The sequence below is a fragment of the Oncorhynchus mykiss genome, chromosome 21 (genome assembly GCF_057628025.1).
Source record: "Oncorhynchus mykiss isolate SJ-2025 chromosome 21, ASM5762802v1, whole genome shotgun sequence".
In the NCBI taxonomy this organism is placed as follows: Eukaryota; Metazoa; Chordata; class Actinopteri; order Salmoniformes; family Salmonidae; genus Oncorhynchus; species Oncorhynchus mykiss.
In genome coordinates, this window is record NC_143042.1 from 18560045 (window position 1) to 18587141 (window position 27097).

The following is a 27097-nucleotide window of genomic DNA, read 5'->3' on the forward strand; positions in this document are numbered from 1 at the left end:
TACCCCCTGTATATAGACTCCACATTGACTCAGTACTGGTACCCCCTGTATATAGCCTCCACATTGACTCAGTACTGGTACCCCCTGTATATAGCCTCCACATTGACTCAGTACTGGTACCCCCTGTATATAGACTCCACATTGACTCAGTACTGGTACCCCCTGTATATAGCCTCCACATTGACTCAGTACTGGTACCCCCTGTATATAGCCTCCACATTGACTCAGTACTGGTACCCCCTGTATATAGCCTTCACATTGACTCAGTACTGGTACCCCCTGTATATAGCCTCCACACTGACTCAGTACTGGTACCCCCTGTATATAGCCTCCACATTGACTCAGTACTGGTACCCCCTGTATATAGCCTCCACATTGACTCAGTACTGGTACCCCCTGTATATAGCCTCCACATTGACTCAGTACTGGTACCCCCTGTATATAGACTCCACATTGACTCAGTACTGGTACCCCCTGTATATAGCCTCCACATTGACTCAGTACTGGTACCCCCTGTATATAGCCTCCACATTGACTCAGTACTGGTACCCCCTGTATATAGCCTCCACATTGACTCAGTACTGGTACCCCCTGTATATAGCCTTCACATTGACTCAGTACTGGTACCCTCTGTATATAGCCTCCACGTTGACTCAGTACTGGTACCCCCTGTATATAGCCACCACATTGACTATGTACTGGTACCCTCTGTATATAGACTCCACATTGAATTAGTACTGGTACCCCCTGTATATAGCCTTCACATTGACTCAGTACTGGTACCCCCTGTATATAGCCTTCACATTGACTCAGTACTGGTACCCCCCGTATATAGCCACCACGTTGACTCAGTACTGGTACCCCCTGTATATAGCCTCCACATTGACTATGTACCGGTACCCCCTGTATATAGCCTTCACATTGACTCAGTACTGGTACCCCCTGTATATAGCCACCACGTTGACTCAGTACTGGTACCCCCTGTATATAGCCTCCACGTTGACTCAGTACTGGTACCCCCTGTATATAGCCTCCACATTGACTCAGTACTGGTACCCCCTGTAAATAGCCTCCACGTTGACTCAGTACTGGTACCCCCCGTATATAGCCACCACATTGACTCAGTACTGGTACCCCCTGTATATAGCCTCCACGTTGACTCAGTACTGGTACCCCCTGTATATAGCCTCCACATTGACTCAGTACTGGTACCCCCCGTATATAGCCACCACGTTGACTCAGTACCGGTACCCCCTGTATATAGCCTCCACATTGACTCAGTACTGGTACCCCCTGTATATAGCCTCCACATTGACTCAGTACTGGTACCCCCTGTATATAGACTCCACATTGACTCAGTACTGGTACCCCCTGTATATAGCCTCCACATTGACTCAGTACTGGTACCCCCTGTATATAGCCTCCACATTGACTCAGCACTGGTACCCCCTGTATATAGACTCCACATTGACTCAGTACTGGTACCCCCTGTATATAGCCTCCACATTGACTCAGTACTGGTACCCCCTGTATATAGCCTCCACATTGACTCAGTACTGGTACCCCCTGTATATAGCCTTCACATTGACTCAGTACTGGTACCCCCTGTATATAGCCTCCACACTGACTCAGTACTGGTACCCCCTGTATATAGCCTCCACATTGACTCAGTACTGGTACCCCCTGTATATAGCCTCCACATTGACTCAGTACTGGTACCCCCTGTATATAGCCTCCACATTGACTCAGTACTGGTACCCCCTGTATATAGACTCCACATTGACTCAGTACTGGTACCCCCTGTATATAGCCTCCACATTGACTCAGTACTGGTACCCCCTGTATATAGCCTCCACATTGACTCAGTACTGGTACCCCCTGTATATAGCCTTCACATTGACTCAGTACTGGTACCCCCTGTATATAGCCTCCACACTGACTCAGTACTGGTACCCCCTGTATATAGCCTCCACATTGACTCAGTACTGGTACCCCCTGTATATAGCCTCCACACTGACTCAGTACTGGTACCCCCTGTATATAGCCTCCACATTGACTCTGTACTGGTACCCCCTGTATATAGCCTCCACATTGACTCAGTACTGGTACCCCCTGTATATAGCCTCCACATTGACTCAGTACTGGTACCCCCTGTATATAGCCTCCACATTGACTCAGTACTGGTACCCCCTGTATATAGCCTCCACATTGACTCAGTACTGGTACCCCCTGTATATAGCCTCCACGTTGACTCAGTACTGGTACCCCCTGTATATAGCCTCCACACTGACTCAGTACTGGTACCCCCTGTATATAGCCTCCACATTGACTCAGTACTGGTACCCCCTGTATATAGCCTCCACACTGACTCAGTACTGGTACCCCCCGTATATAGCCTCCACATTGACTCTGTACTGGTACCCCCTGTATATAGCCTCCACATTGACTCAGTACTGGTACCCCCTGTATATAGCCTCCACATTGACTCAGTACTGGTACCCCCTGTATATAGCCTCCACATTGACTCAGTACTGGTACCCCCTGTATATAGCCTCCACATTGACTCAGTACTGGTACCCCCTGTATATAGCCTCCACGTTGACTCAGTACTGGTACCCCCTGTATATAGCCTCCACACTGACTCAGTACTGGTACCCCCTGTATATAGCCTCCACATTGACTCAGTACTGGTACCCCCTGTATATAGCCTCCACATTGACTCAGTACTGGTACCCCCTGTATATAGCCTCCACGTTGACTCAGTACTGGTACCCCCTGTATATAGCCTCCACACTGACTCAGTACTGGTACCCCCTGTATATAGCCTCCACGTTGACTCAGTACTGGTACCCCCTGTATATAGCCTCCACATTGACTCAGTACTGGTACCCCCTGTATATAGCCTCCACATTGACTCAGTACTGGTACTTGTATTTAGTCTCGTTATTGTTAAGTACATTTATTGTGTTACTTTTTGATTGATTAGATTTTTTTAAACTTTAGTTTATTTGGTAAATATTTTCTTAACTCTATTTCTTGAACTGCATTGTTGGTTAAGGGCTTGTAAGTAAGCATTTCACGGTAAGGTCTACTACACCTGTTGTATTCGGCGTATGTGACAAATACAATTTGATTTGATTTGTATACTGGATATTGAATGCATTGAGTTTCACTATGGGGAGTTGTATGAACTGTCTTTTGTTTAGAGTGCTAGAAGCTGTGAAGAGGAATTTCCACTAAAAGTACAATACATCTGAACTGTGAACTGTCAGTGGTGAGACAGTGGATGTGTGTGTGTGTGGTGTGGGGGTTGGAGGACTGGACATTGCAGGAGCATTTCAAAATGTTCTGTCTGGAATAACAGTGTACATTCAGCCTGGTTATGTGGGTGGGAGTCTAAACAGTGACAGGGTTACTGGGTGTGTGTGTGTGTGTCAGGTTGGTTGCTCAAGATTCACACACATAAACACACACACACGCGCAATACACAAACCCTGACCATTAAGCCATCTTCCTTGGTTGTAGCAGAGAGCATGTTTGCTTCCTTCCTCTTGAGGAACCAACAAGCTGATATATGAGTCATAGATATTACTCTCTATGACTCTTCTCCACACAAACACCCATTATTCAGCCGCGGCTAATAAGACCAGTCCATTAGTCAGACTGGAGTTCATTGTTAACAAACAGAGGAGTGAAAAACAAAGCAGAGCTCTGCCCACTAAACAACCCCAAGAGGTCTTCTCAGGTGAGACTTAAAGATCCAATTCAGTGCTTCAGTCAAGCCCTCCACCCCAGGCCTGGGATAGATCAGACCAACTAACTGTGGTCAGGACCAGGGGCTGATCTAGGATCAGGTCCCCCCCCTATCAATATAATCATATTCATTCAGACTTAAAAGGCCAAAGTGATCCAAGATCAGCACGCCTACAGGCCCTGGTTTTGGGTTTATAATCGTTTTGTTTTATTTGAGTGAGAAAGATGTAATGACATATGTGGGTGGCTGACAGTAGCAACAGCATTACTTCAGTCCAGCATCTCCAACTCACCTGGGCTATTTCAAGACCAAGTCATCTGGGCTGTGGAGATTTACAGAGGCTAAAAATACAGTGTGTTGTGATAAAGTTTGTCATGAGGAGGAAGTTGTTGAGGCCTGGCTTCTGTTGGCTCCTGGGCTGCTTTGCTACAGTTTTCCAGGCAACTGTCTATATGACGGGCTACGGTTAGACTACCATACCTGATTAATGAAACTAGCATCAGACCACAGCCACCACGCAGCACTGGAACGACTTGAGAGAGGCGCAGCTGTATAATCTAATTTCACCGAGAGGTGCCAGTTGTTGGTGTTGGCTGATGTGCAGGTGTCAGTCGGTTTGTGGGGTCGGGTGTAAACACACCCCAGGTTAGTGTCCCCGTTTGTTAAAACACCAAACAACGTGGCCTGTCTATTAATAAGCATACTGTGTTTGCATGAGCTAAAGCTCCCTCCGTTCGCTTGACCTCGACTGTATTGTTTGAATACAGCTGCCTGTAGGGAGTCTTATTGTTCCGGGTGATTATTGCCCCATTCTCCATCACCCCTGCCCTTGTACAGGCATAGGGGTAAGTCGAAAGACTCTCTCTCTCTCTCTCTGTATCTGTCTCCCCCTCCACTTTCTCTCTCAGGAGGAGCCTGGCATAGCTGTAGCTCTTCTCAGACACGTATTACCAGGAGCTATTTTCCCTGGAAGAGCTTACCAGCATGGAAAGAATTAAAACATTAAATAAATAAAAGTTAAAAATAAAAATCAGAACAAAAATACCACTTGTTAGCAGATGGAACAACGCGTGTTTTTGGAGACTGGAAGCTTAGTTTTACAGTCAGGTAAAGCCGATGGGTGGAAGGAGCGTGTCAGTGTGTGTGTGTGTGTGTGTTCCTCCCATCAGCACACACCCAAGTTGAGTGTGTTATTGGCGTGTATGGAGTTGTGTAAACTGTTTGTTGGCAGTTCTTTTTGTGTTTAATATGACAGTGTTGATGTTTAATATGACACACACACACACACACACACACACACACACACACACACACACACTGGGATATAGTTGTTTGGTGTTTTTGGTTCGGGGACAAAAACACTGCAGGGTGTTGCTGTTCATAAAATAATTTGTGATGTGTGCCTCTCCTGTCTCTCTTGCTGTGACTTGTATAGAGGAATCTGCATTTGTCCTCCAAACACAACCAGGGATTAGATAGGAAGAGAGAAGCAGAATGCCTTAATACAACTGACAGTATATTACACCCACTGAAGGATGTCAAGTCCATTGTAATAACAAGCCTATCTGTGCATGTCATTCCAGGTGAATGATTTGTAGGCCAACCCCTGTTTTGATTCTATGTATGATCCTGCTCTGAACATAAAGCACATGAGTGAGTTACTACCGTAGAGATTTACGATAGAAACTACTAGGCCGACCGCATATTCTAGTATATCCATTCCTGCGGTCCCTATTCCGTGACACTGTGACGGCACTGGTTCCAAAGGTGGCCGTCTTAACGTCATCAGTCATCAGACAGGAGTGTATGACAGCCGTCAGTCAGGTGGGCAGCTCACCCTGGCAGGTGCGCTCGTCAGTGAGGAGCTTGTGGCCCTTCTGGCAGCTGCACTCAAAGGAGCCCACTGTGTTTTTGCAGAAATGGTCACAGCCGCCGTTATTGAACGCCTCCTGGCATTCATCTATGTCTGTATGGAGAGAGGGAGAGAGGGATGGGGGGGAGAGGAGGAAGAGACGGAGCATTAGGTCACAGGTACACTAAGGCAATAGGCAATACTGGTCAAAGAGAACAGAGTTTTTACACACACACACACAGACACAGACACACACACAGCACATAACTATGCCGTGCTAAAGTGTTCCCCCTTTAGCAGTCTCTCCCACACAGCCACTGCCATGCTGGGATGGAGATCTCCAAATTGGCAGACAACAGGCCAATAAAAGGCTTCACTAATGCCTTGGAAATCTATTCTAAGCCTCTGTAAGAGTCTTTATGGACGGGGGGGAGGCAGGCGGGGTGAGAGTAAGGGTGAGACAGGGGGAGTCAGAGAGAAGTGGGGGTTTTCCTAATGCTCTTATTTGTGCTAGCAGGAAGAAGCCAGGAGTTGGCAGGCCTGAAAGACAACATGAACACGGGCCGTGCTGCGTTGTGGTGGTAAAGTAGGTTTCCATCCACACAACAAGTCCTAACCGCAGTGCCTGGGTGTCAGTGTGGGGCAGCCGCCCTCAGTCACAAACGTATTGTCACAACACCGGGAAGATATTATCCCAGAGCAAACAAACCTGTGGGAGTCCCATCGCTGTTCCCTGAAGGCCTCACCTGCCTCTTTCATTCTCTTATTCATTCCCTCTTTCTTTTCATTCGTTCAGATCTCTGATAAAATGACTGAAGTCTCATTCACCGGTGGTTTCTTTTCTGCTGCCAGACCATTTCTTTATGCGGTTTCATTATTCTATTGATTTCGTTCTCTCTCTTTCTCTTCCTCTTGGCATGTGTGTCTGTGCGCACGTTTTGTGTGTGTGTGTGTGTGTGCGTGTGCGCCAGGCAGTGTGTGTGTATACGTGTGCGAGCATGTGTGTGCACGCTCTTGCGTTTGTGTGCACTTGTGTGTGAGTGATGGTATCAAGTGCAATGGTAGCTTCACGGCGCTCGGCAGCAGACAGCATGGTACAGGCTCAGGGGGCTTGTTGAGAGGGATCCTCCACTAGCCTCTACTGTCTGATCCTACGACACGCTCTTTACCTGGAACTAATGGAACAGCCTGCTGCTACTGCTGTACACAACACTGACTAGCCCACCATGCAAGGACTTAGAGAAGAGGGGAGAGACACAGAGAGATAGTGAGAGAAAGAGAGCTAGAGAGAGAAAGAGTGAGAGAGAGAGAGCAAGAGAGAGTGAGACAAAGAGAGAGAGAACGAGGGAGAGAAAGAGAGAGCGAGGGGGGAGGGGTGTTGAATGAATACATAATTGAACCCACCCCTCCCTCCTCACCCCTAAAGGCTTACACCATCCAGGGGTTTGATGGACTTTCTCATAACTTCCATCTACCACTCCTCCCCCCACCTCCTGCCCATGTGACTAGGTCTTCCTGAATCCCTGTGGAATAAAGGCCCAGGTGTGTGAGACGATCCAGAGACGTAGACCAGGATTAATAAGCGAGCCGGATCCCCTGGGGCTGTGCATGCAGTGCCAACCCTCCAGCCTGGTGGGATCTGATGTCACGCTGCATCCCCCCCTAACCCCATCCCTTCTCTCTCCTCACCCCTTCCTCTTTCTAAATATGTGCCCTCAGCCGAACCCTGGAGAGGGTCACTGGGTATATTTCCCTCCTGAGAGGACTGGCAATGCCACACTCAACAAGGGAGGAAAGGAAATGAGGATGAGGAAGAGATGGAAAAGAAGTGGAGGAGGAAGAAGGTAGATGTAGTGGACGAGGATAAACGTAAGGGGAAGAAGAAGGGTAGAGGGAGGAGGAAGGGTAGAGGGAGGAGGAAGGGTAGAGGGAGGAGGAAGGGTAGAGGGAGGAGGAAGAGATGGAAAAGAAAGTGGAGGAGGAAGGGTAGAGGGAGGAGGAAGAGATGGAAAAGAAAGTGGAGGAGGAAGAAGGTAGATGTAGTGGATGAGGAGAAACGTAAGAGGTAGAAAGGAGGAAAGTGGAAGGGTAGAGGGAGGAGGAAGGGTAGAGGGAGGAGGAAGGGTAGAGGGAGGAGGAAGAGACAGAAAAGAAAGTAAAGGAGGGAGGGAGTATTAAGAGGAGGAGGGAGAAAGGGAAATACAAGAAGAGGAAAGTGGAAGAGTGGAGGGAGGAGGAAGAGGGCAATAGCACGGCAGATTACACGGGCTAAGACCGTTTTGATTGGTGCTCTAAGTGATGAAAACGGCTGGGGATTAACACCTAAGCCTTTGAGTCAGAGAGTCAGCCAAGCAAGACACCACAGCGAAGACTCATCTAAGAGAGGAGTGGAGGGGAGGAGGGGGAGAGGAGGAGAGGGTACGATAGGAAGGAAAAGGAGAGGAAGGGAGAGAAAGGAGAGGAGGAGAGGAGGAAGAGGTGAGTGGAAGAAAAAGAGAGGGTAGATGGAAAGGGGTAGAGAAAAACAGGAGGAGAAGGGAAGTCGGTGGGCAAGGCGCAGTCAGATATTGCATGTCTCCATTGTTACCTTTAATAGCCAGTCCACTGTGTAATGAGCCAAGTCAGATAAAGTCAGACAAATATATACAGTTGAGTGATATAAAAGAACATCAGAATAAAATAGTCCTCAGACGACAGGGCCTGTGTTCTCCTATAACAATGTACAGTGCCTTGCGAAAGTATTCGGCCCCCTTGAACTTTGCAACCTTTTGCCACATTTCAGGCTTCAAACATAAAGATATAAAACTGTATTTTTTTGTGAAGAATCAACAACAAGTGGGACACAATCATGAAGTGGAACGACATTTATTGGATATTTCAAACTTTTTTAACAAATTTAAAAACTGAGAAATTGGGCGTGCAAAATTATTCAGCCCCCTTAAGTTAATACTTTGTAGCGCCACCTTTTGCTGCGATTACAGCTGTAAGTCGCTTGGGGTATGTCTCTATCAGTTTTGCACATCGAGAGACTGACATTTTTTCCCATTCCTCCTTGCAAAACAGCTCGAGCTCAGTGAGGTTGGATGGAGAGCATTTGTGAACAGCAGTTTTCAGTTCTTTCCACAGATTCTCGATTGGATTCAGGTCTGGACTTTGACTTGGCCATTCTAACACCTGGATATGTTTATTTTTGAACCATTCCATTGTAGATTTTGCTTTATGTTTTGGATCATTGTCTTGTTGGAAGACAAATCTCCATCCCAGTCTCAGGTCTTTTGCAGACTCCATCAGGTTTTCTTCCAGAATGGTCCTGTATTTGGCTCTATCCATCTTCCCATCAATTTTAACCATCTTCCCTGTCCCTGCTGAAGAAAAGCAGGCCCAAACCATGATGCTGCCACCACCATGTTTGACAGTGGGGATGGTGTGTTCAGGGTGATGAGCTGTGTTGCTTTTACGCCAAACATAACGTTTTGCATTGTTGCCAAATAGTTCAATTTTGGTTTCATCTGACCAGAGCACCTTCTTCCACATGTTTGGTGTGTCTCCCATGTGGCTTGTGGCAAACTTTAAACTACACTTTTTATGGATATCTTTAAGAAATGGCTTTCTTCTTGCCACTCTTCCATAAAGGCCAGATTTGTGCAATATATGACTGATTGTTGTCCTATGGACAGAGTCTCCCACCTCAGCTGTAGATCTCTGCAGTTCATCCAGAGTGATCATGGGCCTCTTGGCTGCATCTCTGATCAGTCTTCTCCTTGTATGAGCTGAAAGTTTAGAGGGACGGCCAGGTCTTGGTAGATTTGCAGTGGTCTGATACTCCTTCCATTTCAATATTATCGCTTGCACAGTGCTCCTTGGGATGTTTAAAGCTTGGGAAATATTTTTGTATCCAAATCCGGCTTTAAACTTCTTCACAACAGTATCTCGGACCTGCCTGGTGTGTTCCTTGTTCTTCATGATGCTCTCTGCGCTTTTAACGGACCTCTGAGACTATCACAGTGCAGGTGCATTTATATGGAGACTTGATTACACACAGGTGGATTGTATTTATCATCATTAGTCATTTAGGTCAACATTGGATCATTCAGAGATCCTCACTGAACTTCTGGAGAGAGTTTGCTGCACTGAAAGTAAAGGGGCTGAATAATTTTGCACGCCCAATTTTTCAGTTTTTGATTTGTTAAAAAAGTTTGAAATATCCAATAAATGTCGTTCCACTTCATGATTCTGTCCCACTTGTTGATTCTTCACAAAAAAATACAGTTTTATATCTTTATGTTTGAAGCCTGAAATGTGGCAAAGGGTCGCAAAGTTCAAGGGGGCCGAATACTTTCGAAGGCACTGTTTCCTGATATAAGGGAACCTCTCCATCAAGGCTGAAGTGCAGTGTAACCTCACTGTACAGTGGAATTCCATAGACTGATTTTAGGGCCTTCCTATTTGCATATATACTACAACTACAATCAGAGACAGTAAATATTTTGAGGAGCCAGGTAGCCTAGTGGTTAGAGAGTTGGGCCAGTAACCGAAAGGTTGCTGGATTAAATCCCAGAGCTGACAAAGTAAAAATCTATCGTTCTGCAGTTAACCCACTGTTCCCCGGTAGGCCGGGGAACAAGAATTTGCTGTTAACTGACTTGCCTAGTTAAATACTTGTTCAACTGTCCACAGCCTTTAAGGGGATTGTCCTACATCTGGCTTTCCTCAGACTCTGGAGGTAAGGACGCTCATCTCAGTACTGGCTCACGGCTGACCCTCTGAATAGACGACCTCATTGAAAGTTGTGCTCTCAAGCAATGACCTCATCAAAAGCTGAGCTCTCAAGCAATGACTTCATCAAAAGCTGCGCTCTCAATAAATGACCTCATCAAAAGCTGAGCTCTCAAGCAATGACCTCATCAAAAGCTGTGCTCTCAAGCAATGACTTCATCAAAAGCTGCGCTCTCAATAAATGACCTCATCAAAAGCTGAGCTCTCAAGCAATGACCTCATCAAAAGCTGTGCTCTCAAGCAATGACCTCATCAAAAGCTGAGCTCTCAAGCAATGACTTCATCAAAAGCTGTGCTCTCAATAAATGACCTCATCAAAAGCTGCGCTCTCAATAAATGACCTCATCAAAAGCTGCGCTCTCAAGCAATGACCTCATCAAAAGCTGTGCTCTCAAGCAATGACCTCATCAAAAGCTGTGCTCTCAAGCAATGACCTCATCAAAAACTGAGCTCTCAACACTGACAGATTCACTTGCTTTCTTTCTCTCCTCCATCATCGTTTGCTTTTTGATGATTGCTTTCTTAGAGAGAAGACCTCTTTCTGTTCTGTCCTCTCTGCTCCCCCTTTCCATCTCCTCCACTTTCTGATCATTTCTTCCTCTTGTCTCTCTTTTAAATCAATCATGGCTATTTCCCAGTTCTGTTTCCTTGGCATGCCGACAGCCGATCTCATCTCTATAGAAAGGATGGCTACCTTTCTCCCTAGAGGGGATCTTCTCTCCCTCTCACACATTCGCTCTCTCTTTCTCTCCCTCTCTCTACATTCTAAGAAAAAAAGGTGCTGTCTATAACCTAGGGTTCTACATGGAACCCAAAAGGGTTCTACCTGGAACCAAAAAGGATTATCCTATGGGGACAGCCGAAGAACCCTTTTGGAACCCTTTTTTCTAAGAGTGAACCCCCCCTCTCTCTCCACATTTCTCTCTCTCTCCACATCTCTCTCTCACACACACACACGCACACACATATCCCCCGCTGTCCCTCAGATGCCAATTGCCCCCATCCCAGACAAGTCTACAGAAGGTATAACAATATCGCCCTCATCCTACCCAGCCCAAACTTCCCCAACACAGACAAAGATCCCTAATTATTCAGTAAGCCTGGCAGCCATAACCACTGGCATAGCATAGCCACCACATTTCCCCACACTTAATGGCCACTCGGTGGAAGCCTGAGCCCAATAATGTCCTATATAATTACCTGTAATAGCCCTTAAATAAGCTTCAATCTTAAATAAAAACATTAAGCATCCACACATCTTGAAATTATAAAACACTGTGTGTGTGAGAGAGAAATTGTGGGTGCAAATGAGAGAGGGAGTGTGTATGTCTGTGTGTGTGAGAGGGAGATATAGAAAAAGTGTGAGAGAGAGAGAAAGAGAGAGAGAGAGGAGAAACATGTGCGTCAACAACAACCTTGGGAAAATCCTCTGCATTATCATTAACAGCAGACTCGTACAGTTCCTCAATGAAAACAATGTACTGAGCAAATGTCAAATTGGCTTTTTACCAAATTACCGTACAACAGACCATGTATTCACCCTGCACACCCTAATTGACAACCAAACAAACCAAAACAAAGGCAAAGTCTTCTCATGCTTTGTTGATTTCAAAAAAGCATTCGACTCAATTTGGCATGAGGGTCTGCTATACAAATTGATGGAAAGTGGTTGTTGGGGGTAAAACATATGACATTATAAAATCTATGTACACAAACAACAAGTGTGCGGTTAAAATGGGCAAAAAACACACACATTTCTTCCCACAGGGCCATGGGGTGAGACAGGGATGCAGCTTAAGCCCCACCATCTTCAACATATATATCAATGAATTGGCGCGGACACTAGAAAAGTATGCAGCACCTGGCCTCACCCTATCAAAATGTGAAGTCAAATGTGTACTGTTTGCTGATGATCTGGTGCTTCTGTCCCCAACCAAGGAGGGCCTACAGCAGCGCCTAGATCTTATGCACAGATTCTGCCAGACCTGGGCCCTGACAGTAAATCTCAGTAAGACCAAAATAATGGTGTTCCAAAAAAGGTCCAGTCTCCAGGACCACAAACACAAATTCCATCTAGACACGGTTGCCCTTGAGCACACAATAAACTATACATACCTTGGCCTAAACATCAGCGCCACAGGTAACTTCCACAAAGCTGTGAACGATCTGAGAGACAAGGCAAGAAGGGCATTCTATGCCATCAAAAGGAACATAAAATTCAACATACCAATTAGGATCTTGCTAAAAATACTAGAATCAGTCAGGCCATTGCCCTTTATGGTTGTGAGGTCTGGGGTCCGCTCACCAACCAAGATTTCACAAAATGGGAAAAACACCAAACTGAGACTCTGCATACAGAATTCTGCAAAAATAACCTCTGTGTACAACGTAGAACACCAAATAATGCATGCAGAGCAGAATTAGGCCGATACCCACTAATTATCAAAATCCAGAAAAGAGCCGTTAAATTCTACAACCATCTAAAAGGAAGCGATTCCCAAACCTTCCATAACAAAGCCATCACCTACAGAGAAATTAACCTGGAGAAGAGTCCCCTAAGCAAGCTGGTCCTGGGGCTCTGTTCACAAACACAAACACACCCCACAAAGCCCCAGGACAGCAACACAATTAGACCCAACCAAATCATGAGAAAACAAAAAGATAATTACTTGACGCATTGCTATTTGGCCGTAAACAGAGAGTACACAGTGGCAGAATACCTGACCACTGTGACTGACACAAACTTAAGGAAAGCTTTGACTATCTACAGACTTTGTGAGCATAGCCTTGCTATTGAGAAAGGCCACCGTAGGCAGACATGGCTCTCAAGAGAAGACAGGCTATGTGCACACTGCCCACAAAATGAGGTGGAAACTGAGCTGCACTTCCTAACCTCCTGCCCAATGTATGACCATATTAGAGACACATATTTCCCTCAGATTACACAGATCCACAAAGAATTCGAAAACAAACCCAAATTTGATAAACTCCCATATCTACTGGGTAAAATCCCACAGTGTGCCATCAGTGTGTCACGGCCGTCCTCCTCATCTGAAGAGGAGAGACGAGATGGATCTGAGGACCAATACGCGGCGTGGTAAGTGTCCATGGTAAATCTTTAATCAAGAAAGACTGAACACTATACAAACGAGTAACAAAAACAATAAACCAAATTCGACCGTGAAGCTACAAAATGAGACCTGTGCTGAAACAAGCCATCAACATAGACAATCACCCACAAACAAACAGTGCAACCCAGGCTACCTAAGTATGATTCTCAATCAGAGACAACTAATGACACCTGCCTCTGATTGAGAACCATACTAGGCCGACAACATCGAAATGCCCCAAAACATAGAAAAACAAACATAGACTGCCCACCCAACTCACGCCCTGACCATACTAAATAAATACAAAACAACGGAAATAGAGGTCAGAACGTGACACAGTGGCAATATTTGTGACCTGTTGCTACAAGAAAAGGGCAACCAGTGAAGAACAAACACCATTGTAAATACAACCCTTATTTAAGCTTATTTATTTTCACTTGTGTACTTTAACCATTTGTACATTGTTACAACACTGTATATATACATAATATGACATTTGTAATGTCTTTATTGTTTTGAAACTTCTGTATATGTAATGTTTAATGTTAATTTTTATTGTTTATTTCACTTTGGTATATTACCTACCTCACTTGCTTTGGCAATGTTAACACATGTTTCCCATGTCAATAAAGCCCCTTGAATTGAATTGAAACAAAGAGTGAGAAAGGCAGAGTGACAGGAGGGGGGAAGGAGACAGGGGAGTGGGAAGGAGAAAGGGGAGTGGGAAGTGAGACAGGGGAGTGGGAAGGAGACAGGGGAGTGGGAAGTGAGACAGGGGAGTGGGAAGGAGACAGGGGAGTGGGATGTGAGACAGGGGAGTATGACGTGAGACAGGGGAGTGGAAAGTAGTGGTAAGTACAATATTGATTTATTTTCCATATTTATATTCATGTATTTATTTACTATTTGCACATCGTTACAACACTATATATAGACATAATATGACATTTCAAATGTCTTTATTATTTTGGAACTTCTGTGAGTGTAATGTTTACTGTTTTTTAAATTATTGTTTATTTCACTTTTGTTTATAATTTACTTCACTTGATTTGGCAATGTTAACATATGTTTCCCATACCAATAAAGCCCTAGAATTGAAATTGAATTGAGAGAGCACTGTGATTGCATTGCACACACATCTGGGCTGCCAGGGGCCAGCTGGTAGTTAGGCCTCTATTAACGACGGCATAGCTCATTAAGGCTCTCCTACATATGATGTACCATAATGAGGACCTCACTCAGGGAGGGGAGAGGTGGTAGGGGAGACCTGGGGAGGGAAAGAGGGATGGAAAGGAAATGAGAGCAACGAACGGAGCGGAGCAGGAATGGGGATGTCTTTATGTTCCAACCTTCTCAGTCACTCACTCTCTCACTCATTCAATCTTCCACTCTCTATGTCCACTGCTCTATCTCTCACTCTCCCCTTATCTCTTGTATCTGCCTCTCATTTTAGATTTCTCTTTTTTGTTCCCATCTCCATCTTTCTTCCGTTCTCAAAATCATTTGAATCTCTCTAAGTGTCTGGGTGTGAGAACAGGGGTGTCATCTGTCAACGCATACACACACGCACACACACACAGACAGACAAACACACACCCACACCCATCTTCCATCAATCTCCCATCCCTGTTTGACATTTACCACCGGTTCGATCGATACCCTGCTTCATCTGCGATCAATAGGTCCATTCTGAGCCCTGCTGCTCCCTGAAGATAACCAGCCAATAGCAGCTCATTACCATCTATTACAGCCATCTGCTTGAATGGCTGGTTGACTGACTGGCTGGTCGACTGTCTACTGGCTGGCTGACTGGCTAACTGTCTACTGGCTGGCTTACTGGCTGACTAGCTGGCAGACTGGATGTATGACTGACTGACTGACTGGCTGGTTGGTTGGCTGGCTGACTGGGTACTGACAATCTACTGGATGACTGGCTGGCTACTGTCTACTGTCTAACTGACTGACTGACTGTCTACTGGCTGACTTTCTACTGGCTGACTGTCTACTGGCTGACTGTCTACTGGCTGACTGACTGGCTTATTGTCTACTGGCTGGCTGACTAACTGGCTAACTGACTGGTTAACTGACTGACTGGTTAATTGACTGACTGGCTAACTGTCTGACTGACTGGCTGGCTGGGCACACTGCTGCTGCTGGGAAGGCTGAGGGCCAAATGGGAAGGGCTAACATCCACCTGGGCTAAGAGAAACAAACGCACTGGCTTACTGCTCCTTGCTCCTCTTAGGATAGGAGGTTGTGGGCCCAAGGCAGCACTAGGATTTTTTGCACTATATGAGATATGAGAACAGAACACAGTGTTACTGCTAAGTTCATTTTTATTTAACCTTTATTTACTGCTAAGTTATTGCTAAGTTAACCTGAGCCCTGAGCTGATGCAGAGGAAAAGCCTTGTGACGGTGGTTTGGGGTTCAACAGACGATTAGGATCGATTGAAATGAACAACAGTGTAGGATAAATAATCGACCGGTAATGAGAATATGGCTGAACGTTGACCTCTGGCCCTTGACCTCAATACAGTAAGTAGAACAGAGGGATCAACTGGGAAGGTCATTGTTGCATAAGATGCTTGTGAGTCGATAAAAGTCCTCTCAGAAGACAAAGATAGGAGATAGAGAACGGAAAGAGGGAGAGGCAGCAAACAAGACAGAAAGAAAGAAAGAAAGAAAGAAAGAAAGGAAGAAAGAAAGAAAGAACATTTGTATTGTAACATAAACTGCAGTCATCGGGGATAAAAACCATTGGAGAGAGAGTGAGAGTGAGAGAGAGATGAGGAATGTGGAAGCTCTTTGGCTGCTGCTGCAGGCTTATCTCTGAGCGCTCGCGTAGCCTTGGTACGCACCTCGGGAAAACTGTGTAGTTTTACAAAATATTTACAGTAAAAAGCTATTCATTTGAGGAAACCTGAACTTGTCCAAATAATTTGGGGACGGGAGAAGGGGGATCTACTGTTCATAAAAAGCAGCGTTTACCTCAGTGTGACCACCTCAGGCTGCTAATGTGGGAGACGACGGGCGGCCCGGGCCAGAGCCGGCCGGGTATTTATCAGAGGACTTAAACAGCCCACTCTGTTTGCTTTGTCCCTAAAGACTCTCCTCCGTCTAATAACAGAGGCTCTATGGGCTGCATCTGGGCCAAGAGCAACTCCTGTAAAGAGCAACACAACAGTAAAATAAAACAGCAGGCAGGGCCGACGCCGGCCAGACGGAGAGAGAGCCGGAACGGTTGAGGGCCGGAGCTGGGCCAGAGTCATGTAAGGTGATGGAGATAGGAGTGTTATTGTGGAGATTACTGGGCCTGACATGTTAATACCGTGGGCTGTTGAGAGCATTGGTACTTTCTGGAGGCTTTCTGTCTGGACGAGTGATGGTTTATGGGGAAGCGACTCCGTACAGTAGCTTCCAGTCTCTTGAGGGCACAAAGTGATAGTGAAGCTATGACAATAAAGCTAGTGGGAGCGGTAGGTGGGAAAGTGAGGGTGAGAATCAAAGGTGTTGCTGACTATGATACAGTTCATTTACTGAGATTGGCTGAGCCACATAAAGTATGTCCCCTTATAACCCAACGAGCTTGTAGCCTATCACCTGGTTTCTCCTTGTCTGTGTTAAGTGACTACAGTAATGGCTCTTTGACTGGATTACAGGATGTGTGTGTGTGTGTGTGTGTGTTCAGGCGTTCGCTGGTACTGGGGAGTGGAATGCAGGCCAGTGAAGACATGTCCATACACACACTGTACAACTGAGCAGCTCAGTCTCCCTGCACCAACCACACACACTCACTCACTCACTCACTCACTCATTCACTCACTCACTCACTTACTCACACACAATGAAAATGTGTAAACACACACACACACACACAAACACATGCACACATAACTCATCCACCCCCCGACATGCACCTTCTAATCAAACATCTGGAAACTGTTCACAAAATCACTTCTCTTCTCCCTCTCTCCTTCCGCCTCTCCCTCTCTTCCCTCCGTCTCTCCCTCCGTCCGCAGGAGAGCCCTGTGATGAAAACGCCTCCTTCCATTGGCGCGTCTGTCATCACGGAGCGAGGGAACCGTCTCGTCTGTCAGCGCAGATGAAAGGCTGTTTATCAGACGCCTGGGATTTAAACATGCCCTAAATAGTTTATATTGAAATGATTATGTTAGGGGGGGGGGGGACAGAGCAGAGAGACAGAGGGCTCGGTCTACAGTACCTCACAGCATGACATGTACCTCCCCACTAACTACTAACCCCACAAAACCACAAACTGCTGTCTACAATACTCTATCTACATTAACAGCACATCACTACCCACTATCTCTATGCTATAAAACACCTCTACCCCCTGGGCCTATCTGCAAATTACAACACACCACTGGCACAATCCAATATGCTATAACACATAACAAAGGAGCTGAACTACGGGAAAAGGCGGGCTGAACAGGCCCCCATGAACATCGACGGGACTGTCGTGGAGAGGGTCGAGAGTTTCAAGTTCCTTAGTGTCCACATCACCAACGATCTATGATGGTTCAAACATACCAAGACAGTCGTGAAGAGGGCACGACAAAACCTTTTTCCCCCTCAGGAGACTGAAAAGATTTGGAATGGGTCCCCAGATCCTCAAAATGTTCTACAGCTGCACCATCGAGAGCATGCTGACCAGTTGCATCACCGCCTGGTATGGCAACTGCTCGGTATCTGACCGTAAGGCGCTACAGAGGGTAGTGGGGACGGCCCAGTACATCACTGGGGCCAAGCTCCCTGCCATCCAGGACCTATATACTAGGCGGTGTCAGAGGAAAGCCCATAAAAGACACCAGTCACCCAAGTAACCCACTGTTTTATCTGCTACTGCACGGCAAGCGGTACCAGAGCGCCAAGTCTAGGACCAAAAGGCTCCTCAACAGCTTCTACTCCCAAGCCATTAGACTGCTGAACAATTCATAAAAATCGTCACCAGACAATTTACATTGACCCCCCCTGTACACTGCTGCTACTCGCTGTTTGTTTGTTATCTATGCATAGTCACTTTGCCCCCACCTACATGTACAGATTACCTCAACTAGCCTGTACCCCTGCACACTGACTGGGTACTGGTGGCCCCTGTATATAGCCACGTTATTGTTATTCTTACTTTTTATTATAACTTTTTATTTTAGTCCACTTGGTAAATCTTTTTTTTCCTTCTTGAACTGCACTGTTTGTTAAGGGCTTGTAAGTAAGCGTTTCACAGTAAAGTCTACACTTTTGCGCATGTGGGAAATTAAGTTTGATTTGATATGATTCATTACACAGTAGAGCACAGTCACACACTACACTCCTTATGGGTCAGCTCAGCTGTGATATCGGCTAGCTTAGCCAAGACCCTATCAGCCCATTTCATCTGTCACAGATCAGGAGATCTGTGTGTGCCGTTGCCAAGGTTACAGGAAGCTTTGGTCCATGCAGGGGGCAGCATGGAGACAAGGCCAGGGGAGTAGTACATGTGGCCAAGCCCCAGTGGACATTAGGGAGCATGAGACAGACAGGCAGTCTAAATGGTCTGAATATAATGTCAATAAAACCCCTGGCTGACTGACTGGGCTCAGGGAGAGATGATCTGTCCCGGACAGAGACAGACTGAAGTAATGCTGGCTGGAGACTGGAGAGAAGTTCAGAGTTTATAGTTGAGGTGGGTGAGTCCAGTCTTGATATGCTTGAGTGCCTGTGTATTCAGTGTGGATGTGTGTATTGATTGCATGTGTGTACATGCACCGTGCCTTCATGTGTATGTCTATCATGTAAGTAGGTGTGTGTGTGTGTGTTTGCAGTCAGCGGCAGATGGCTCCCTCCATGTTTTCCTGCTCCATCCCTCCACCCTTCATGCCCAGCTGATGGATGGTGATGGGTGATGGATGTGGTGCTGTCTGTGCTGTCTCACAGCTCCAGCTAAGATCAGGTCAAACACTAGTGGATTTATGGAGCCCAGGGGCCTAACTCAGCCACATTATCTGGGCGGTACACAGCCGGACTGCAGCCCTATCCATCTTCTCTACTCAACTGGCCCCCGGAAAACACATGAGAGGCTAACTTTTCATTTTCCTGCACCATAAAAGCTTGGTTGTCCTGTTAAGCGCACAAGGCCGAGACAGACGGGAGACAGACGGGGAGACAGACGGGGAGACAGACGGGAGACAGAAGGGAGACAGACGGGAGACAGACGGGAGACAGACGGGAGTGGAAGTTGTCCACACAAGCTGCTGGGGTTTGAACTTGACATTGGAGCGACAGAGAGACTATATGTTTTCTCACACTGCAACCAACGCAGGGCTGGACCCTTCCAGTCACAGCTAACCTTGTTAGCAGACAATGACGTGCCCATGAGGATTCTACGATATATCATTATCAACAGGTTTCAATGACCATAATGGTGTGTCTGATATGATGTGTCCAAACTGAATGAACGATATGCCTCCTCTCTTTGCTGGAGATGACGGATGCTGTTAGGTAGTAATGCTCTCTGTAACCCCCCTCTGATGTATCTCCCCACTATACAGCTGGGTGGCGCTGTGTCAGTCTGTGTGAGTCTGTGTCAGTCTGTGTCAGTCTGTGTGAGTGTGTGTGTGTACTATATGTGTGTGAGAGGAAAAGAGAGAGACAGTGCAGCGTGGGCCTCACTGTTCAAACAGCTGAAATTTGCCTGCCAGCCAGACAGCACCGGCTCCAGTATTTCACACACTTACATGCCACATTCTCAAACTTCTTGACACGAAATACACACACACACACACACACACGCACACGCACACACACAAACTTGGTCACACAGTTACACACACACACACACACTTGGTCACACAGGTACACACACACACACACACTTGGTCACACAGGTACACACACACACACACTTGGTCACACAGGTACACACACACACACACACACTTGGTCACACAGGTACACACACACACACACACACTTGGTCACACAGGTACACACACACGCACACACACACACTTGGTCACACAGGTACACACACACACACACACACACAACATTGGACATAAAGAGTCGCCGCCATGTAACCTTCAAGGCATTGCTATGGCGACTCCTATAGCAGTTCCCCTCCTCAAACGTGTCTTGTCACATGTGGGCAGAGTTGGGTTGAGCAACTCTTCCCCAGTCTCTTCTTCAGATCAGGGCAGATGAAGGAACGGAGATTAGGAGATGAGGATAGAAAGTAGCCACTATGCTCTTGAGATGCACCCAAGTGTGTCTCATGCAAGCCAGACCACAGTGTAGCTGTTCCTCAGCCCTATCAATGATCCCTGATACAAATCAACAACACCACTCTACACGAAAGCACTGTATTTTCCATTAGGGTGACCCTGGGGTCAGAAACATCTATCCGCCCCCTGTTTGTTTAGGGACAAGCCTCAATCAACTATCCGCTAAAATAATCAATTTCACTGTGTCTATGTGGCAGCCCGGAAGGGCCTCGGCCACTGCCTTTGACGTCACGGGCGGAATTTGGGAAGTGGAAACACTTAGCGGCAACATCAACAACAGCAGCACTGCCAGTGACCGCGCCGGAGACCGGAGCCTCTCTCTGCTCCACGCGAGGAGGCGAAGTGAACTTCGCGACGCAGGGTTGGTTGGTCTTGGCCCAAGATCACTCAGATACCACTCATACCAGCCACAGATACCAGACCCCTGGACCACCTCCGCAAAGGATCCTCTCAACTCAGTAACGTTCAATACCACATAACTTGCCCATATAGCGTTATAATGGCAAAATAGGGTTGAGTGCTGATACAGAATGAGTCTTCATTCTTAACAGCACTAGGAGTGTGTTTTCAAGATGAAACGAGCACACTAAAGGGTTGGGTGCTATCAAGGCATGAGTTAAAGCCGCCCATCACATGGAGAGAGAGAGAGAGAGAGAGAGAGAGAGAGAGAGAGAGAGAGAGAGAGAGAGAGAGAGAGAGAGAGAGAGAGAGAGGGAAGTAAAGAAGATAGAGGAGAGGGGACAGTAGGGCCACACGGCCACACACACACACACCTATACACTGACCTTTGCAGGTCTTGCCGTCTGGCTGCAGGGTGAATCCCACAGGGCAGCTGCAGCGGACCCCTGTAGCCGTGTCCTTGCACGTCCGGTCACAGCCGCCATTGTTCACCGCACAGGTTTCTAGGTGAAACAAAAATATACAGTGGGAGAAAAGAGAGGAGGGGCGGGGAGGGCAGGGGAGGGGTGTTAACCTACTGACTGGCACGCATATCTAAAGAGCAGAACGGAGTCTAAAGAGAGAAACAGTAGACAGCGAAGATATGACGGGTGGGTTGAGAAGAGGCTGCATACAATGGGGAAACACACAACAGGGTGACGTCGTGTACTCAGGGCATTTGGCTATTCCATCATACCCATTCAGACTTCATTTCCACGATACTAAGCCCGTGTCAAGACATTGTGGTTATCCATCAGACCAGTGACAGGTTATGAGACGGAACACAGTTGGAACGACAACATGTTACAGACCGACTATAAACTCTATAAATTCTGTTGAACATCATTGATTGGAACACCTAGCAGACTAAATGAGAGAAAGACAGATTTCTACCAAACATACACAGGAGAATAATGGGCAATATATAAGGAGAGGAACTCAGTAGCCGAGTTAAGACAGGTGTGCCTTGTTTCCAAAAAACGTCAACATTTAGTCAAAAACGATACTGAAGGTGAAGTAGAGAAAACACGAGAGTCTATAATATAGTCAGTGGTGGGATCGAGTAGTAGTACTTAGGACCGAATGTGTGTATTTTGACTCCAGGAAAAATGTTCTTGTATGTGGCGAAGATAAGGTTTGCTCTGACTTGTGAATATTGCCTGAGCTAATCCCAAAACAAACAGCACCTAATGGCATCTCCACTTTACCTGCGCAGCCCAATGTTGCTTTAGGAAAGCTGAGCTCACTAATCCCCAATGGGTGTCAGAAACTGCTGAGGACGGTGAAACGGTACACTGTTATTCGAACGGGGCTCAATAATAGGCTACTATATTTCAAAAAGAAACATTTCAGATTAACTATTTGGGTCTGGCAGGCTTCTGATATGTCCTGGGAAAGAAACTTACTTTCTAGCTTAGCACAAAGACTGGAAGTCTTTGGGTACAGCTAGTGATAATGCTAGTTAGCATTGGCTCGCAAAACTACCTCTAACTTCCTTCATACTGGACACAGAGGCATAAAAATGGTATCCACGAGTTCAGCCAAAATCCCAAACTATCCCTTGAAAGGTGACAGAAGACACTGAAATGGCCCTGGCTATTTGGACATGGACCTGTATGCAAATGAAAGATGGTGCACTTGTCTCTCTGGCACCTATTCCCAGCTCATTAAATGCAAAGAGGTTCTGTGCTCGCTTTAAGGGAGGAGGGGAGAAGATAAACACTTTCAGACAGGCTAGCTAACATGCCCGGCTCTAGAGGTCACAGCATTAGCATAATACTGTCAATGACTGCAGTGTCACGGACTGACGGCATCTCATCATCGGGCTGATCCGACATGGCCGTCTGTTTGCAGCAAAAGCAAACGGCAGGTGGGTGCTGTGAGAGCCAGCATGGTCGCCAGTTTCTACCACCACCGGGGAACCTGTCAGTGCCAAAAAGGCTCTACTTCAATGAGGCTGCTGGTGTGTTTCATAGAACTGCAGATACCTTTTTGGGGTACTGAACCTGATTCCTAGAAAAGGAAAACAGAGGGAATAGGGGAAGGAGAGATACTCTATACTCCTGGTACACTACATGACCAAAAGTATGTGGACACCTGGTCGTCGAACAGCTCATTCCAAAATCATGGTCAATAATATGGAGTTGGTCCACCCTTTGCTGCTATAACAGCCTCCACTCTTCTGCTTTGCACTAGATGTTGGAACACTGCTGCAGGGACTTGCTTCCATTCAGCCACAAGAACATTAGTGAGGTTGGGCACTGACGTTGGGCGATTAGGCCTGGCTCGCATTCTGCGTTCCGATTCATTCCAAAGATGATCGATTTCCGTATGGACCTCGCTTTGTGCACGGGGGCATTGTCATGCTGAGACAGGAAAAGGCCTTCCCCAAACTGTTGCCACAAAGTTGGTAGCACAGAATTGTCTAGAATGTCATTGTATACTGTAGCGTTAAGATTTCGCTTCACTGGAACTAAGGGGCCTAGCCCGAACCATGAAAAACAGCCCCAGACCATTATCCCTCCCCCATCAAACTTTACAGTTGGCACTATGCATTGGGACAGGTAGCATTCTCGCGTTTCCAATGCTACTGAGTCTAATGGCGGCTAACTTTATACCACTCCAGCTGACGCTTGGAATTGCGCATAGTGATCCTAGGCTTGTGTGCGGCTGCTCGGCCATGGAAACCCATTTCATGAAGACTAACAGTTATTGTGCTGATGTTGCTTCCAGAGGCAGTTTGGAACTCGGTAGTGAGTGTTGCAACCGAGGACAGAATAATTGTACACGCTACGTACTTCAGCACTCGGTGGTCCCATTCTGTGAGCGGCTGAGCTGTTGTTGCTCCTAGATGTTTCCACTTCACAATAACAGCACTTACAGTTGTCCGGGGCAGCTCTAGCAGGGCAGAAATTTGACGAACTGACTTGTTGGAAAGTTGGCATCCTATGGTGCCACGTTGAAAGTCACTGAGCTCTTCAAGGCCATTCTACTGCCATTGTTTGTCTATGGAGATTGCATGGCAGTGTGCTTGATTATATACACCTGACAGCAATGGGTGTGACTGAAATAGCTGAATCCACTAATTTGAAGGGGTGTCCACATACTATTGTATATATAGTGTAGCTTGTCTGATGGGTGCTGTAGGGTACGGCAGCGGACCCCTGTAAACTTCCCACTCAGGTGTGTGTGTGTGCATGGGGCTGTTCATGGGTCAGAGTGATTTATACTACTGAAAGCAATGGGCCCTATCATTAGCTTAGCGTGAGTCCTGCTCAGAGCCCCTCTCCTGCTCTGATAAGCCAGGCCCGCCCACCCCCAGGGCAAGAGGCTGCACACAGGAACACAGACCCGCCAAAACACACTCTGATTGATGTACTGGACATGCCCAGCCTACCCCCGAACAGCCCCTCTGAACCCCCCCCCCCCCCCCCCTGAATGTTTCTGTCTCGTGCACAGTGTATTGCAACGATGCTACAAAGGCTCTTCTATTCACAGCCATCCTTTCCACTTCCCTGTGTCTCAATTTCATTGGCTCTAGTCAAAATGCTGAAGCTGACAGAGGAAGAGGGACAGGGTAATACCTCTTTTTTAGAAAAGGGTAGTGAGGGTTTTGGGGGAGTTTCTGTGGGAGACATTCTGGTGGAGATTGACGGTTGGAGGGATCCGTTCAAGGGAACCAGCTCTCATCTCCGTGGTGACAGATGAAGATTACTCGTCTGTCTTGTTTGTGTGAGCAGCGGCTGCAGGGCCAGTGGTGTGTTGGCTGAGAGCCAGTACAAACCAACAGACACCCCTGACTTGCCCACCCCATAACCCCATCATCACGCCCCTCCATCTCACTGTCTCTGTCTGTCTCCTCTCTCTCCTCTCATCCATCTCTAAGATGCCTGCCATGCTCACACATGCTCTGGGCAGACTTGACTGACCTGCTCTGCTGATGTCAGGAGTGGGGAGATAGACAGTGGGTGTACACACACACACACACGTCCCACATACTCCTCACACACACAGACATGCTGACCAGTCAAATCTCCATGCAGTCTCTCGCTCTCGCTCTCTCAGTAAGACATCGTCTCTCAGAGAGGACACATGTTCTATTGATTAAGAGGGAGTCATGAGAAAAGAGGAGTGGTTGTGCTTTATTAAGCATCATGCCAAGTCCCATCAACCCTCCACACACATACTGACTGAGCTGTAGGGGCACGATCGTCTTTCAGCAGGGCCTAGCTAACAGGATCCCCCTTCACTGTTGTCATGGGCACCTAATCCAGCTGTCAGCGCTGCCCCCGTCCTGGAATCACGCTATCCACACACACACACACACACACACACACACACACACACACACACACACACACACACACACACACACACACACACACACACACACACACACACACACACACACACACACACACACACACACACACGCCCAGCTCAGCCCATCTGTCCTAGGTGAGTGGTTTATTTGGACTCCTCAGCAGCCGAGGTCAGTCTAGCTACAGCACCCCCCCCCCCCTCTCTCAAACCCAGCCTTTGAAAAGACCTGACTTTTTCTGTGCTTTCACTTTCTTCACTCTTTCCCCTCTCTCTCTCTCTCCCTCTCTCTTTCTCTTTCTCTCTCTCTCCCTCTCTCTTTCTCTCTCTCCCTCTCTCTCTCTCTCTCCCTCTCTCTCTCTCTCTTTCTCTCTCTCTCTCTCTCTGTCTCTCTCTCTCTCTCTCCCTCTCTCTCTCCCTCTCTCTCTCTCTCCCGCTCTCTCTCCCTCTCTCTCTCCCTCTCTCTCTCTTTCTCTCTCTCCCTCTCTCTCTCTATCATGCTTTCCTCCATCGATTTTTCACTAGAAGCCCAGGTCCAGTTTAATCTGTCTTGATCAATCTGGGCTCCAGTGCTTTGGGACGAGGACTACGGCAGTGTCTGCAGAGAAAATAGCAGCAGCAGAAGTACAGAGAGAGTCCGGAACGCTGTGTGTCAAAGCAGGCAGACAAATGGAGTACGGTGTCAAATCTAACATGCTGCTGCGGGACAGACCAGGCCAGTTCAGGGCTGTTCTAAAGACTTCCATAGTCTCCTCCTCTACTATAGCAATACCTACAGTAGGTCTATTCACCCCTGCTAAAGATAATTTGCCTTACATTGGTTTCAATTATAATTTTGACTTGCTTGGAAAGAATTAAGTGAGATTAAACTAGTGAAAATTAGATGAGATTCTGAGATGACAATGGCAATCAGACCTGTGAAGAAGGAAAAAAATCTGCAACTAAAAGAGTTAGGATAAAAACATCTCAATAACACAGGTCATATAGAGCGGGCTAAAACCATAAATCATTGTGAGAGACAGAGATATCCGATGTGAGATGGGGGTTCTAGAAAACATGGCGGATACAGTGTTGGAATGAAGGGGAGGAGCATCAACAGTGACATCATCAGGTATGAAAACAACAGGAACTGAGTCAGGCTGGGGAAAAATTATTCAACGGAAGGAAGATGAGAAGGATGGAAAAGTGAACATTTAGAGGAGATAGGTGGAGTTGTGTTATCTACAATCAAGCCTCCCCCCACCCCCCCTCACCCATTTACTGGCCAAAGTCGTCACCTGTTTAAGTAAGATCTGCCTCTGTATGGGAGAAACCTGCAGGCACGAACACATAACAGTAACAGTATATATACGAGCCCAGGATGTCTCCATGTTGGTAAACATACAGGCTGTACATTGTACTGGATCCACTTCTGCCTTTGAAAACAAAAGAGTAAAATAAAGCAGACAGAACCATAAGAAACCGAGAGGGAAATGCTGCTCCGAGGCTCCCACGTTTTAAGAAGTGCAGTTTTAGTTAGGTATTAGTGGGGGTTCACCCGTTTAGTCTGGTTTAGTGGTTAGTCC

At 46.8% G+C, this 27097-nt stretch overlaps 1 protein-coding gene across 13 annotated transcripts in view; it reads right to left on the reverse strand.

Annotated features, from left to right (window-relative positions):
- LOC110500179 (signal peptide, CUB and EGF-like domain-containing protein 1) overlaps positions 1 to 27097 on the reverse strand; it is a 133191-nt gene that overhangs the window by 17160 nt on the left and 88934 nt on the right. For 11 of the 13 annotated variants that reach the window (XM_036957537.2, XM_036957536.2, XM_036957534.2 and 8 more), the window contains 2 exons: positions 21560 to 21676; positions 5592 to 5720 (listed from right to left, as the gene is read on the reverse strand). In XM_036957537.2, the coding sequence (XP_036813432.2) occupies positions 5592 to 5720; positions 21560 to 21676 (246 nt within the window). The remainder of the gene's footprint in view (positions 1 to 5591; positions 5721 to 21559; positions 21677 to 27097) is intronic. The other 2 variants (XM_090215044.1, XM_090215043.1) reach the window with 1 other exon arrangement.